Raw genomic sequence first — 15,352 nt, forward strand, 5'->3', positions numbered from 1 at the left:
AAAGAGGCGAGGGGAGGGGTGGAGAGAGAGGGAAGGGGAGGAGGGACGGAGAGGGAAGAAGGGGAGAAGAAAGGAGGGGAGGAGAGGAGAGGAGGGGAGGGAAGGGGGAGGGGATGAGGGGGCAGCGTTGGGGGGAGAGGAGAAGAGGGGGATGGGAGGGGAGAGGAGAGAAGGGTGAGGAAAGATGGAGGAGGGGTGGAGGGGGAGGGGAGTAGAGGAGAGAAGAGACGAGGAGAGGAGAGAGCAGTTAGAATAGAATCATAGAATGGTTACAGCACGGAAGAAGGCCATTTGGCCCGTCGAGCCCGTGCTGGCTCTCAGCAAGTCCCACTCTCCCGCCCTTTCCCCGTAGCCCTGCAAATTTTTTTCCTTCAGATACTTATCCAACTCCCTTTTTGAAAGCCGTGATTGAGTCTGCCTCCACCACCCTTTCAGGCAGTGCATTCCAGATCCTAACCACTCGCTGCGTAAAAAAGTTTTTTCTTACGTCGCCTTTGGTTCTTTTGTCAATCACCTTAAACCTGTGTCCTCTGGTTCTCGACCCTTCCGCCAATGGGAACAGTTTCTCGCTATCTACTCTGTCCAGGCCACTCATGATTTTGAACATCTCTATCAAATCTCCTCTCAATCTTCTCTGCTCCAAGGAGAACAAGCCCAGCTTCTCCAGTCTATCAATGTAACTGAAGTCCCACATTCCTGGGAATCATTCTCATAAATCTTTTCTGCACCCTCGCTAAGGCCTTCACATCTTTCCTAAAGTGTGGTGCCCAGAATTGGACAAGTACTCGAGTTGGGGCCGAACCAGTGTTTTATACAGGTTCATCATAATTTCCATGCTTTTGTACTCTGTACCTCTATTTATGAAGCCCAGGATCCCGTAAGCCTTTTTAACCGCTTTCTCAACCTGCCCTGCCACCTTCAATGATTTGTGCACACATACCCCCAGGTCTCTCTCTTCGTGCACCACCTTCAGGATTGTACCCTTTAGCTTATACAAGAAACTTTCAATTTACCGGCACCTAAATAACCAGAAATCTCGGTTAACCGGCAAAATTCAGGAGTAGGTTCAGGTAAGTTTTATCACTTTTTTTACTCCATTTGTTGCTGTGCAAGGGTGTGGCTGCAGCTGTTGCTAAGCTACAGAGACGCTTGCAACTTGTGCCCATTGTTCTGAAGCACAGGGTTTGTTGCATTATACGGAGCTCTCCGCTCCGTAGCTTTTACTATAGCGTTCGGTTATCCGGAATTTTTGATGAACCGGCACCACGTCGGTCCCGTCCGTGCCGGATTAAAAAATGTTTCCTGTATGTCCTCTCCTCATTCTTTCTACCAAAATGTATCACTTCGCACTTTTGTGTTAAATTTCAGTTGCCACATGTCCGCCCAATCCACCAGCCTGTCTGTGTCTTCCTGAAGTCTATCACTATCCTCCTCACTGTTCACTATACTTCCAAGTTTTGTGTCACCTGCAAATTTTTGAAATTCTACCATTTTGAAGTCCTGTGAAAAAAGAATGTTCAAGTTCTGGTTTGAGGCGATTGGTGATGGTTCAATTTTTGTTTGACTTGCAGGAGAACGACCATGTTGTAATATCCCATAATCTCACTGATCGCCCAGATCATTTTGAGATCATGGACCCGGGACGCAATGGCTCACTCCAGCCTCTCAGCTGGGCAAACAACGTGAATGGTGACTGGTACTTTGACCAGGGAAATATGACCTTGTATTACCTGGGTAAGATTGGGTAGTGGGCTCGTCAGCATAACAATGACTGCGCTGCGGAAGAAAGTCCATTGGATGTGAAGAACTTTAGGACTCGAGAACACACACAACGGATCGGACACTCCACAGCAGAAAGGGCGCACATAGCACTGGGAGCCCGGATTCTGCGGGGGGGGGGGGGCGGAGGTTGAGTCCGGATTCCTGGTGGGGCTCCGAGTGGATTAGGTTCCAACACCAGGAGTGCAGACTTGGAAAATGACCCTTTATAATCTGTTCAGGGCAGACTATCCCAAACGCGAAATATTGTGGCTGCTGGGAATCTGAAATTAAAAACAGAAAGTGCTGGAAATACTCAGCAGGTCAGGCAGCATCTGTCAAGAGAGAAACAGAGTTAACGTTTCAGGTCAACGACGAAAGGTAACGCTCTTCCCTCGTCCTTCACTCTGGAATGGTGTCTGTTGTCTGGAATCCTTGGAGTCTGGCATCTTGCTGCTCAGCTGTGTGTTAGCCGGTGGCTCACAAGCACCACCTGGGGAGCATCAGTGGTTTTGCAGCTGTCCAAATAGGCATTCAATTTAAAATAAACAGAGAGGTAACAGCCATGGATTAATGTTTCAAAAGTTATATTTTGATAGTCACAAAGAATGACATTTGTTTTGTCTTTCTGTATGCCTTTTATTTCCTTCATATTGCTGTAAGGCCTCGTTGATGCTAAAATGTCCACAGCTCCTGAGATAATGAAATGACATTCCAGTTACAGGAAAGCACGATTCACAATTGGCCAGCCTCGACCCAACAATGATTGACGTAGATGTTCATTTTCGTGTCTTCCGCTGCTTTTTCCGAAACTGTGCAGCGGTGCCCTCGATGATCAGTGCACCTGCTGAACACAAGTAAGACATTACATTGAGTAAAGACCGGCGAGGACAGGGAGGGGATGGTTAATATTCAAACAGAAAACTAGTTGTTGCAACAGATTCATAGAATCTTACAGCACAGGAGGAGGCCATTCGGCCCATCGTGCCTGTGCCGGCTCTTTGAATGAGCTCTCCAATTAGTCCCACTCCCCCCTGCTCTTTCCCGATAGCCCTGCAAAACTTTCCCTTTTCAAATATTTACCCAATTCCCTTTTGAAAGTTACGATTGAATTTGCCTCCGCCACCCTTTCAGGCGGCGCATTCCAGGTCACAACAACTCGCTGCATAAAAAAAATTCGTCATCTCCCCCTGGCTTTTTTGCCAATTATCTTAAACCTGTGTGCTGTGGTTACCGACCCTCCCAACAGTATATTTATATCTATTTTCAATATTTTTGCACTTGCAGTAATTGACATTTACCTCTCAAATAGAATAAGGAGTGATACCCATTCTCCAAAATGTTTCCTTTCCAGTATGTGGTCGAACTCTTCGTTCTGGAAATCCTCGCCGGAAAACAACTACACGGTTCCTGGTGATGGTGACAGCGTGGTGATCCTGCCAGGTACAGAGTGATGACTAAACCAACCAACTTCCCTAACACAAAAGTGCATTCACTATTTCACTATCGACTTCTTCATATCTTAAGGAGGTCCCTAAGGGATGTTGTTTAAGGGATAAATATTGGGCAGGACAGTAGGGAGAACATACCTGTTCTTCCTCACATTGAATCTGTTATTTTGACCTGAGGGAGCAGGCGGGACCTCGGTTTAACATCCGAAACACGGCACCTCCGACAGCGCAGCGCTCCCTCGGTACTGCACTGGGAGTGTCGGCCTGGATTATGGGCTCAAGTCTCTGGAATGGGACTATGAACCTACGACCTTCTGACCAAGAGACGAGTGTGCTCCCCATGGAGCCACAGCTGACACCTGAAGACTTCAGGACTTGGATGCCAGAGGGCCCACCAGTGAATGAGCAACAACCCCACTACCTGGTGAAGCCTCTTGATATTCAGCCAGACTGACCATCTCCTCCTGCCAACGGAGTGTCACGGTGCCATTCCAAAATCATGGCAGCTCCGCGGGGAGGGTACCCTCGTCGTACCAACAACTGGCACGGTCACCCACCTCAGATGTGTCTGTGACACCGTCACCGGGATTTGGGGTGGGGTCAAGGTGGCGAGAGACAGGTCTGTGCTTTTGGGGGGGGGGGGGTTTCCAATAAGCAAAAGGTTGGTGAATGAAAAGCTAATTGTTCATGTTTAAACAAATTATTCCTGCAGAAGTATGGCTGGTGGTGGACGTCCCAATTCCTTCACTGTATAATCTTACCATCTATGGCATTTTGGAAATTAAGGACGAGAATTTGACGTCGGGCAATCATTCATCGTCCTACGTGAACATTGTCCTGAATGCAACATACATTTCAATTCAGGTAAAGTTCCATTGCATCCCTATCTCTGAGAAATGTAAGGGAGGATTGAGAATTGAGGGCTACTTTCGCCAGGTGAGGAGGTTAAGGGTTAACCTGATGGCGGTCGCCAAGATTGTGTTGGGTTACGCTGAGTTAAATAATGATCGACTGTTTCCATTGGTCGGTAACAAGAGGGTAGGAATTTAAAATAATCACAAAAATTGAAGGGGAGGTTACAAAAAAAATCTTTAGACAAAGGGTGGTTAGAATATGTATTCTGCGCCACAAACTGTTGTTGAAGTAGAATCCATCAATAAAAAGGATTAGAATGTTTATTGAAAAAGAGGAATGTTAAAGGATGTGGGGAGTGAGGTGGCGAGTGGGATTAGAGTGGGTGGGATATTAAAGGGTGTGGGGAGTGAGCAGGAGAGTGGGATTAGAGTGGGTGGGATATTAAAGGGTGTGGGGAGTGAGCAGGAGAGTGGGATTAGAGTGGGTGGGATATTAAAGGGTGTGGGGAGTGAGCAGGAGAGTGGGATTAGACTGGGTGGGATATTGAAGGGTGCGGGGAGTGAGCAGGAGAGTGGGATTAGACTGGGTGGGATATTGAAGGGTGTGGGGAGTGAGGGGGAGAGTGGGATTAGACTGGGTGGGATATTAAAGGGTGTGGGGAGTGAGGGGAGAGTGGGATTAGACTGGGTGGGATATTAAAGGGTGCGGGGAGTGAGGGGGAGAGTGGGATTAGACTGGGTGGGATATTAAAGGGTGCAGGGAGTGAGAGGGAGAGTGGGATTAGACTGGGTGGGATATTAAAGGGTGCGGGGAGTGAGGGGGAGAGTGGGATTAGACTGGGTGGGATATTAAATGGAGCGGGGAGTGAGGGGGAGAGTGGGATTAGACTGGGTGGGATATTAAAGGGTGTGGGGAGTGAGGGGGAGAGTGGGATTAGACTGGGTGGGATGTTAAAGGGTGCAGGGAGTGAGAGGGAGAGTGGGATTAGACTGGGTGGGATATTAAAGGGTACGGGAAGTGAGGGGGAGAGTGGGATTAGACTGGGTGGGATATTAAAGGGTATGGGGAGTGAGCAGGAGAGTGGGATTCGACTGGGTGTGATATTGAAGGGTATGGGGAGTGAGCAGGAGAGTGGGATTCGACTGGGTGGGATATTAAAGGGTATGGGGAGTGAGGGGAAAGTGGGATTAGACTGGGTGGGATATTAAAGGGTATGGGGAGTGAGGGGAAAGTGGGATTAGACTGAAGTCTGCCAGTGCTGCTGCCTCCTCTGTCACTGTGCTTGCCCCCAGGGCTGGTACGTTTAACTTCACCTGTAATACTGTCGGTGCTTTTTTTGCAGGGAGGAAAGCTTATCGCAGGCACGCAGGAGCAACCTTTCCGAGGAGAGCTGCAGATTGTTTTGAGAGGAAACCATTTGACTCCAGATTGGCCTTTACCAAATGGACCGAATCAGGGGTCAAAGGTGTTGGGTGAGTCACTGCAGAGGGCCTTTGCAGATTCATTATTGATGAAATATCTTTTGAAAAACTTGTTAACTGCAGGTTACAAAGCAAGAAAACGGAGGAAATAATCTTTCCCCACTCACTCTACGAGAATCCTTCACCATTTAAAAAAAAACCTGTTGCATCTCCTCTTCGTCTTCTCCGCACTCGTGGAAGGAGTTCCACTCTCTCAGGCCATTATCGTAGTTTCCCATCCCTGACATTCACCTTATGATTCTGATCACTTTGATACAAAGGATTGGTGATGTGATGGCAGCGTTTTGGGGGAGAGAGAGTCCCAGATTTCCACTACTCTTTTGTGTGAAGAAGCGCTTCCTGATTTCACTCCTTGTCCCACTGCACTCTCGGTGTAACGACTTGTTTTAGGTGCAGTATTCAGGGCTGTTTTTGGAGTTGTCAATTAATTGTTTCTGAAGTTTTCGCTCGTGCCAGGGGTTGCCATGCCTGTGTTCTTCTTTCTCGTTCTGTAGGTGTGTTTGGAGGACTGGAACTTCATGGTCTTCCTCATCTGGTCTACAAGACCAAACTTGCTTTAACAGCGCCGGCTGGTTCCACCAACATAACGCTGGCAGAAGCTGTTGATTGGCAGGTAAGAGCTGATCCCTGTGTATGGCCTTGCGCTGATGATTTTGGATGGCTTCTTTCGGGGTGTATCTCTGCCCACTTCTACAAGGGTAGGGGGGAGTGAGACCAGGCATTTGGGACTCTACTAAGTTGGGAGTTCCTGCACTCGGGGCCATCAGCTGGGTCCCTGGTCTCATCTAAAGGAGTGGAAGTGGGACCCTCCTCTGGGGGACGAGGTCAGGATCCGAGCCTGTACCCCCAAAGATGAGTGCTTTTTTCTTGGGGGGGGGGGCATGGGTCGAAGCAACCCCCTTTGTAAACATGGCCGCTCTGGGCATCCAGATTCTTCTGGGGGTGGAGGGGGAACTAACACCCTGCCCCCTCCCACCCCACCTTCCCTCCGCAGGCTGGCCAGCTACTACCTGCGTTTCTGGGGTCTTCTGTGGGAGGGAGCTGGGGGTCTCCCCCACATGCCTATGGCTCCTTGACCCTCCTCCCCACACCCACCACCCCCAAACCCATCAGAGGCGGAGTTCTGCGAAGGGTGCGATTTCCCCAGCCCTGCCCCGGGGGCCAATGATTGAATCTATCGCGTGTTCTGACTGACTCCTGGAAAACCAATCCACTTAAACCAGTCTAAAGGGGAATTTGTAAACGAGATCTAGTTTATCTGATGGTTCAGCTCTTTCTGGATGAAGCCAGCTAACTGATACTCATTTTGAGCAGGAAGGTGATGAGATCTTAGTGACGACAACCAGCTACAATTCTGAGCAGACGGAAACCAGGACAATCCGCTCCGTCTCCTTTGACAGAAGGACGCTGGTTCTGAACGAGTCACTTTCATACACACACATCGGTAGGTGCCAGCTGATTGGATGTTCCAGCAGGTCCCTTGGTACTGTCATAATCGAGACCTGGACACCCCCCCTGTTGCAGAATAACCTCGAGGGGTGGGGGCGGGGGGTGAAGGGAGGGAATTACACAGAATTTACAGTACAGAAACAGGCCATTGGGTCCAACCAGTCTGTGCCGGTGTTTATGCTCCACTCGAGCCTCTTCCCATCCTTCCTCATCTAACTCTATCAGCATAACCCTCTATTCCCTTCTCCCTCATAGGCTTGTCTAGCCTCCCCTTAAATGCATCTATTCTGTAAGCCTCAACCACTCCCTGTGGTAGCGAGTTCCACATTCTCACCGCTCTCCGGGTAAAGATGTTGCTTCTGAATTCCCTATTTGATATTTTGGTGACTATCTCATATTGATGGCCTCTAGATTTGCTCTTCCCCACAAGCGCAAACACTCTCTCTGTATCCACTCTATCAAAATCTTTCATAATTATAAAGACCTCTATTAGGTCACCCTCTATTAGGTCACCCTTCAGTCTTCTCTTTTCAAGAGAAAAGAGTCCCGGCCTGCTCACCCTTTCCTGGTGGGTATAACCTCGCAGTTCTGCTTTCATCCTTGTAGATCTTCTCTGCACCCTCTCCAGTGCCTCTATATCCTTTTTATAATATGGTGACCAGAACTGTTCACAGTACTCCAAGTGTGGTCTAACTAAGGTTCGATACAGGTTTAACATAAGTGTCTGGGGAGGGAAGTGAGTGATCTGGTGGATGGGGTGCTTGCCTGTAACCTTACAGAGGTAAGTCGTCCCTGGTTTGGAACTAATGGCCAATCTTGGCTCGAGGCAGCTCATTAGTAATCCTCAGAAAAACCACAAGGGCTCAAAATCCACGGGGGACGGTGACTTATCTCGGTGTGAATGCCGGGCTGTGTCCACCCCAAGGCCTCCGCCATTGACCCTGCCACGGTTCACGGGTTTAAGGGGGAGGTCCCTTCATTTGCTTGGTCTAAGTGGGTATCCTCACCGCTAGGGGGCATCTCGGGTGCCAACTCCCCTCCCCCCCAGTCCCTGGAGGATGCTTCTCACAGGGAGAGAAAATCAGAGGGAGGGAGGGTCATTGACAGACCCCTCATGCACTTCATGAGAAGGTTAGATGAAGGCCCAAGAATAGGTCAGTGACCCACCATGTCTGGGGGCATAGGTCAGTGACCCACCATGTATGGGGGCATAGGTCAGTGACCCACTATGTCTGGGGGCATAGGTCAGTGACCCACCATGTCTGGGGGCATAGGTCAGTGACCCACCATGTCTGGGGGCATAGGTCAGTGACCCACCATGTCTGGGGGCATAGGTCAGTGACCCACCATGTCTGGGGGCATAGGTCAGTGGCCCACCAGGTCTGGGGGCATAGGTCAGTGACCCGTCATGTCTGGGGGCATAGGTCAGTGACCCGCCATGTCTGAGGGCATAGGTCAGTGACCCACCATGTCTGGGGGCATAGGTCAGTGACCCGCCATGTCTGGGGGCATAGGTCAGTGACCCACCATATAGCCTCAACAACAACAACTTGCCTTTAATGTAGTAAAAACATCCCAAGTCACTTCAAAGGAATGAAATCCGACTGGAGAGGGGGAGGAACCAAAAATGCATTTTCAAAAATATTATTATTGCATTGTACTAACAAAAGTAAATGAATGCAAGTTATGAAGGGCATAGATAGGGTAGATAGAAAGGAACTTTTCACCTTAGTAGAGGGGTCAATAACCAAGGGGCATAGTTTCAAGGTAAGGGGCAGGAGGTTTAGAGGGGATTTGATGAAAAACCTTTTCACCCAGAGGGTGGTTGGAATCTGGAACTCACTGCCTGAAAGGATGGTAGAGGCAGGAACCCTCACAACATTCAAGAAGCATTTAGATGAGCAGTTGAAACGCCATAGCATACAAGACTACGGACCAAGTGCTGGAAAATGGGATTAGAATAGACAGGGCTTGATGGCCAGCGTGGACACGATGGGCCGAAGGGCCTCTTTCTGTGCTGTATAACTCTATGACTCTCTATGACTCTATGGCCTAGAAATTGGGTTGGGGCACCAAAGTGGCGCAAAAGTCGCCTGAGCGCAGGATTTAGCGCAGCGATCGGTGTGATACCGATCGCCAGAAATTCAGTTTCAGTGCCCCTCGAGGGAGACGGGGCGAGGCTCGAGGCGCTCCACGTCCCTCTTAGGGCGCTGAAACTGATTATTGCAGCGCAACGTGCCGCAGTGCCACACGCTGCGGCACAGCACGCTGCGGTACTGCAGGCCTTCCTCCCACTGTTAAGGGGGAGGTGCCTGCAACAGCGCGATCCCCGCTCGCGAGTGCCGGCAAATGAGCCCGGCACCAAGGAGAAGTGCCGGGCTCTTGGGAAACAGCCGGCAATGCCGCGGTGGGGGGGTGGTTAGGAGGCCGGGACGGAGGTGATGGCAGGCGGCCGCCGAAAAAGCGGCCACCCTGCACCTCCACCTTAACTTGCGCCGCTGCCGGCACAGTAAGGCCCCGTGAACCGGGCGCGGGTAGCGAGCGGCGCAACTGCGGCGTTTGCTACCAAATATCGCGAACGGGGCGCGAATGGGGCGCTGCGCACACCGATGATGTCATCGGTGGCGGCGCAGCGCAAATACCTAACGCCACCATTAGCGCCCCTACTGAATATCGCCGGAGACGCAGCCAGTTGCGCTACAGCCACTGACTGCCTCTTTAGGCACTAACAGGTGACGCTACTCACCCAATTTCTCTCCCATGAGTCCGTAATGCAAGAGTCCAATCATTTTTGCCACCAAATTTGTTACTCTAATAAGTCAATTCAATCCAGATTGGTGTGATCCATTCTTTGTTGAGTGAGATGTTTATCAAAAGCTGTCTCCACGGATCAATGTGAACGGAGGTTTGTTGTTTTAATTCAAGCGGAAACTCACGAAGTGAAAGAAAGCGGGCAGAGCTACACCTTGGCAGCAGATATTGGCCTCCTCAGTAGAAACATCAAGATCACGGGTCAGGATTATCCTGGCTGGGTGGACGAATCATTCGGCGCACGTGTCTTGATCAGTTCCTTCACTTATAATGACCTGGAGTTCAAAGGTATCTCTTACTTTTATTGTTTTTTTTCTCATTATATCTCTGTTTTAAAAAAAAACTATACAAATGTAATCTACAAGATCTTCTGTGACATTGCTCCTGGCGAGTGTGAAGTTCATAAGGGCGGGAGGATGACGTGAGGTAGTATCACCAGGGATATTGGCTTATCAGCTGGCCCTTGGGATCTGTCAGCACTGGGCTAAGGGCGGCGAGTCCAGGAGTTCTTTGAGGCGAGGTCCCAGGGTTCCGAGACCACTGGAGAGGAAGGTACTAGGAAAACCGGGGCTTGTCCCACGATACGGGACTACTGTGAGGAATCCTGGACCAGGGGGCATTGGAAAAGATTAGGGGACACGAGGAACGTGGGCTAGGGGGTGTGAAGACTGAGGCGGATCGTGGGATCTTTACGTTCTTGCAGTTACGTATTTAAGCATAAAGTTCCTGCTGATTGCAATGAATGCTCTGAAAAATCACAGGCTGGGGGTGTGTGATTTCCTGGTGTACACTCCCAGAGCGTGCAAAGTGTGCACTGTTAATGCGATACCAACTCATAGGCCTAGAAATTCGGTGGGGTTAGCGCCCAATTAGAGGCGTTAGAGGGCCTTGCGCCGAAATTATAGCCGCGATCGAAATTGCGTTGGGCCCTACCATCGGCGTTAGCCGGTAGCGCTGCGCCGGCACCGATGACGTCATCGGTGTGCGCAGCGTCCCGGTTGCCGTGGTAACGCGGCCGGACGCCCAAATTCAGTTGCGGCCGCCTTGCCCGTGGCAGCCGCAACCAACGATTGTTCAACGGGATGTTGCAGCACGTAGCGCCGGCGCATTAAGGTGGAGCGGCGGCCGGCCGCTTTCCCGGTGGCCGCCTGCCCGCACCTCCCTCCCCGGACTCCTCCACCACCCCCCCGCGGCACTGATGTGTGTGGCCCGCGAGCCCGGCACTTCTCCGAGGTGCCGGGCTCATTTGTCGGGCGAATCGACCGGTCAGCGGTCGGCTGCAGGCAGCTCCTCCTTAACAGAAGGAGGAGGCCTGCAGTACCCCAGCCTGCCGCACCGCATCGGGTGCCGCAGCGGGGGATTAGCGCCGCAAACCTGCATTCAGCGCCCATAGCGAGGCGCTGAAACCCTCCATTAGCGCCCGCAGCCGTCTGGGCGCGGGGCAGCTGAATTTTTGGCGGGCGCAGCGGCAATTATCGCGGGCGCAAAATTTCGGGCGCAAAAGCCCTGGCGGAGGCAAACCTAATTTCTAGGCCATACAGTCTTCAATAAATTTCCATAATCAAAACATTACCTCATAAAACACTCAAAAGTTCAGATTTGATGCATTTTCCAAATCTTTATATTACAAAATTATTAATCCTCAACAATGGGTCAGGAAAGATTTTTTAACTGAATATAATAGGCCTAGAATAACCACCAGTTACCGCCAGATTCGGGGGGGAAAATGGCGGCCGCCACCCTTCCATCCGCTGCCAGCGGTATCTACAGCGACCGCCATTTTCGGATGACTGGCAACACTGCCGATGGTGGCCCTCGCCAAAATTATGGAGATTATGCAGATCGTGACATCAGTGAGAGTGCAACGCTCACTTGACACCCGATCTGCAAGTTTCGACTTCGCCGCTCCACTTACCGACCGGCATGCCGTAACTGCGACCAGCTGACCAAGCGTTGACAGGCAGGAAGCAGGCTCCAGCAGTGATATGGAAAGGAATCATCAGCATCAACTTGCAGCTGACATGTTTCTTCAGTTTGACTGGCTCTGTGGAACTCCTTGCAACTCTAGCAGCTTTAGAAACTTCTTTCAAGGTCCTAAGGTAACAGGGAGTGTTGGGGCAAATGGAGAACGCCTTCAATCTTATTTAAAGGCTTCTGCTCACAACACTTGCTGACAGTCATTGGGGCTCTACTGGCAGTCCCCCTCGCACTCGAGTATCTTAGGGTGAGGGAGCGGAGGCAGCGAAGAAGTTGAGAAGATGTGCATGGAGGGAGGAGGAAGGGGGCCAGGAGGGCTCTCAACAGAAGGTCTTACCTACCTAGGGTCTTCAGAGAGCGCTTCTCGTATCTCCACTTAAGCGAGGAGCAGTATATTAGGAGGCTGCACTTCACCAAGGAGGTGGTCACAGAACTCTGCCACATCCTGCAACCAGACCTGCAGCCTGAGAGCAGGATGACCACTGCTCTCCCAGTGGCCCTCAAGGTCACCGTGGCCCTCAGTTTCTTCGCCAGCAGATCCTTCCAATCTGCAGCAGGAGACGTAGCGAACATCTCCCAGTTTGCCGTCCATCGCTGCATCCGTGAGGTCACAGAGGCTCTCTACACCTGGGTGTCAGGTGGAGGGAGGCGTGTACCAGCTGGGGGTCAGGTGGAGGGGGGCGTGTACCAGCTGGGGGTCAGGTGGAGAGGGGCGTGTACCAGCTGGGGGTCAGGTGGAGGGGGGCGTGTACCAGCTGGGGGTCAGGTGGAGGGGGGTGTGTACCAGCTGGGGGTCAGGTGGAGGGGGGCGTGTACCAGCTGGGGGTCAGGTCACGAGGGGGGTGTGCACCAGCTGGGGGTCAGGTCGCGAGGGGGGCGTGTACCAGCTGGGGGTCAGGTGGAGAGGGGCGTGTACCAGCTGGGGGTCAGGTGGAGGGGGGCGTGTACCAGCTGGGGGTCAGGTGGAGGGGGGCGTGTACCAGCTGGGGGTCAGGTCGAGAGGGGGCGTGTACCAGCTGGGGGTCAGGTCACGAGGGGGGCGTGTACCAGCTGGGGGTCAGGTGGAGGGGGGCGTGTACCAGCTGGGGGTCAGGTCGAGAGGGGCGTGTGTACCAGCTGGGGGTCAGGTGGAGGGGGGCGTGTACCAGCTGGGGGTCAGGTCGAGAGGGGGCGTGTACCAGCTGGGGGTCAGGTCGAGAGGGGGGCGTGTACCAGCTGGGGGTCAGGTGGAGGGGCATGTACCAGCTGGGGGTCAGGTGGAGGGGCATGTACCAGCTGGGGGTCAGGTGGAGGGGGCGTGTACCAGCTGGGGGTCAGGTGGAGGGGGGCGTGTGTACCAGCTGGGGGTCAGGTGGAGGGGGGCGTGTACCAGCTGGGGGTCAGGTCGAGAGAGGGGCGTGTACCAGCTGGGGGTCAGGTCGAGAGGGGGGCGTGTACCAGCTGGGGGTCAGGTGGAGGGGGGCGTGTACCAGCTGGGGGTCAGGTGGAGGGGGGCGTGTGTACCAGCTGGGGGTCAGGTGGAGGGGGGCGTGTACCAGCTGGGGGTCAGGTCGAGAGAGGGGCGTGTACCAGCTGGGGGTCAGGTCGAGAGGGGGGCGTGTACCAGCTGGGGGTCAGGTGGAGGGGGGCGTGTACCAGCTGGGGGTCAGGTCGAGAGGGGGGCGTGTACCAGTTGGGGGTCAGGTCGCGAGGGGCGTGTGTACCAGCTGGGGGTCAGGTGGAGGGGCGCGTGTACCAGCTGGGGGTCAGGTGGAGGGGGGCGTGTACCAGCTGGGGGTCAGGTGGAGGGGGGCGTGTACCAGCTGGGGGTCAGGTCGAGAGGGGGGCGTGTACCAGCTGGGGGTCAGGTGGAGGGGCGCGTGTACCAGCTGGGGGTCAGGTGGAGGGGGCGTGTACCAGCTGGAGTCAGGTGGAGGGGGGCGTGTACCAGCTGGAGTCAGGTGGAGGGGGGCGTGTACCAGCTGGGGGTCAGGTCGAGAGGGGGGCGTGTACCAGCTGGGGGTCAGGTGGAGGGGCGCATGTAACCATGTTCCATTTTTGGAGCGTTAAGTTTGATCCTCATCAATAAATCGTCCACATACATTCTCAGTCCACAAGGGAGAAATGAAACTTCTGTCTGAAGCAGTCCGAGGAGTGACCAGGCGTCCCGTCCTGTAAACCCCACAAACGCTTCCGTGTTGAGATCGGGCACGGTGATCTTAGTAACAAACGTGTTGACACATTGATCAGAAATTCCTCTGCTGTCTTCATTGAGGCGAAAGGTGAAAGAATTTCACTTTAACCTCTCTTGACGTTAAAGCAGGGAAGGGTAACTTTTGATTTGAATTACGCTTAGACTGAAATGTGCCACCAGCTCCCCCCCCCCCCCCCCCCCCCAGTGACCTTCACGGGTCATTACTCTGACTGACCATCATCGACTCTTCAAAAGCCTTTTAATTTTGCAGCATTTGAAGAAGATTTAATTTTTTTGTTGCCTTCGTTTGTTCTGTAGGTTACGCCAGAATCCAGGATGTTGAATTCTATCACAGCGGGCAGAAAGGTTACCTGGATTACTACGACCCGCGATACTCTCTGGCTTTTCTCAATCTTGGACGGGTTTGTAGAAGTATTTTTTCAGCAGTTTGTGTGTGGGGTTTTTTTTTCTTTGCGGAGATTCATTTTCCGCATTGGCGTCCCGGTGAGGAGTGGGCGGGTGTGAATACCGGGAACTCGGGCACAGTGTTCCCCGTCTGCGGCCGTGACCCAGCCGCATCGACCTTTGAAGAAAGAAAGAAAGACTTGCATTTCTATAGCGCCTTTCACGACCACCGGACGTCTCAAAACGCTTTACAGCCAATGAAGTACTTTTTTGGAGTGTAGTCACTGTTGTAACGTGGGAAAGGCGGTAGCCAATTTGCGCACAGCAAGCTCCCACAAACAGCAATGTGATAATGGCCAGATAATCTGTTTGTTTTAGTGATGTTGATTGAGGGATAAACATTGGCCAGGACACCGGGGAGAACTCCCCTTGCTCTTCTTCAAAATAGTGCCGTGAGATCTTTTACGTCCACCTGAGAGAGCAGACGGGGCCTCGGTTTAACGTCTCATCCAAAAGACGGCACCTCTAACAGTGCAGCACTCCCTCAGCACTACACTGGGATTGTCAGCCTAGATTTTTGTGCTCAAGTCCCTGGAGTGGGACTTGAACCCACAACCTCCTGACTCAGAGGCGAGTGTGCTACCCACTGAGCCACAGCTGACAGTCCATATTTCCCGATAACCATCCTGTCACTCGAAGCTCTGCAGCGGAAACGCTCATTGTAAAATTCACTGCACTGTCGTTGTTCTGGTATCCTCGCACTCTTCCCTTGGAGAACAGTGTGAAGCAGCGGAAGGATTTCCAAGCTGATCAACAGTCTGACAGGCTGCGACATAAACGCTCCTTCCATGGGCCGTAACCATCTTTCTCTCAGCCGATGGGGGGGGCGAGGGGGGCGGGTCAGTCCTATACGGCGGGAGAGTTTTATGGGCTCCCACAACCCATGTGATGAGGGCGTCACCCACACCCACCGGACACGAGGGTCCCGTTGG

At 52.5% G+C, this 15,352-nt stretch overlaps 1 protein-coding gene across 1 annotated transcript in view; it reads left to right on the forward strand.

Moving 5' to 3' along the window:
* pkhd1l1.1 (PKHD1 like 1, tandem duplicate 1) overlaps positions 1–15,352 on the forward strand; it is a 248,397-nt gene that overhangs the window by 132,812 nt on the left and 100,233 nt on the right. The window contains exons 53-61 of the mRNA XM_085993995.1: positions 1,572–1,734; positions 2,477–2,615; positions 3,113–3,201; positions 3,922–4,073; positions 5,407–5,536; positions 6,040–6,158; positions 6,860–6,989; positions 9,920–10,093; positions 14,274–14,377. Of these exons, the coding sequence (XP_085850121.1) occupies positions 1,572–1,734; positions 2,477–2,615; positions 3,113–3,201; positions 3,922–4,073; positions 5,407–5,536; positions 6,040–6,158; positions 6,860–6,989; positions 9,920–10,093; positions 14,274–14,377 (1,200 nt within the window). The remainder of the gene's footprint in view (positions 1–1,571; positions 1,735–2,476; positions 2,616–3,112; positions 3,202–3,921; positions 4,074–5,406; positions 5,537–6,039; positions 6,159–6,859; positions 6,990–9,919; positions 10,094–14,273; positions 14,378–15,352) is intronic.

This window comes from Somniosus microcephalus, chromosome 7 (genome assembly GCF_052327205.1).
Source record: "Somniosus microcephalus isolate GS21.2 chromosome 7, FLI_Smic_1.0, whole genome shotgun sequence".
In the NCBI taxonomy this organism is placed as follows: Eukaryota; Metazoa; Chordata; class Chondrichthyes; order Squaliformes; family Somniosidae; genus Somniosus; species Somniosus microcephalus.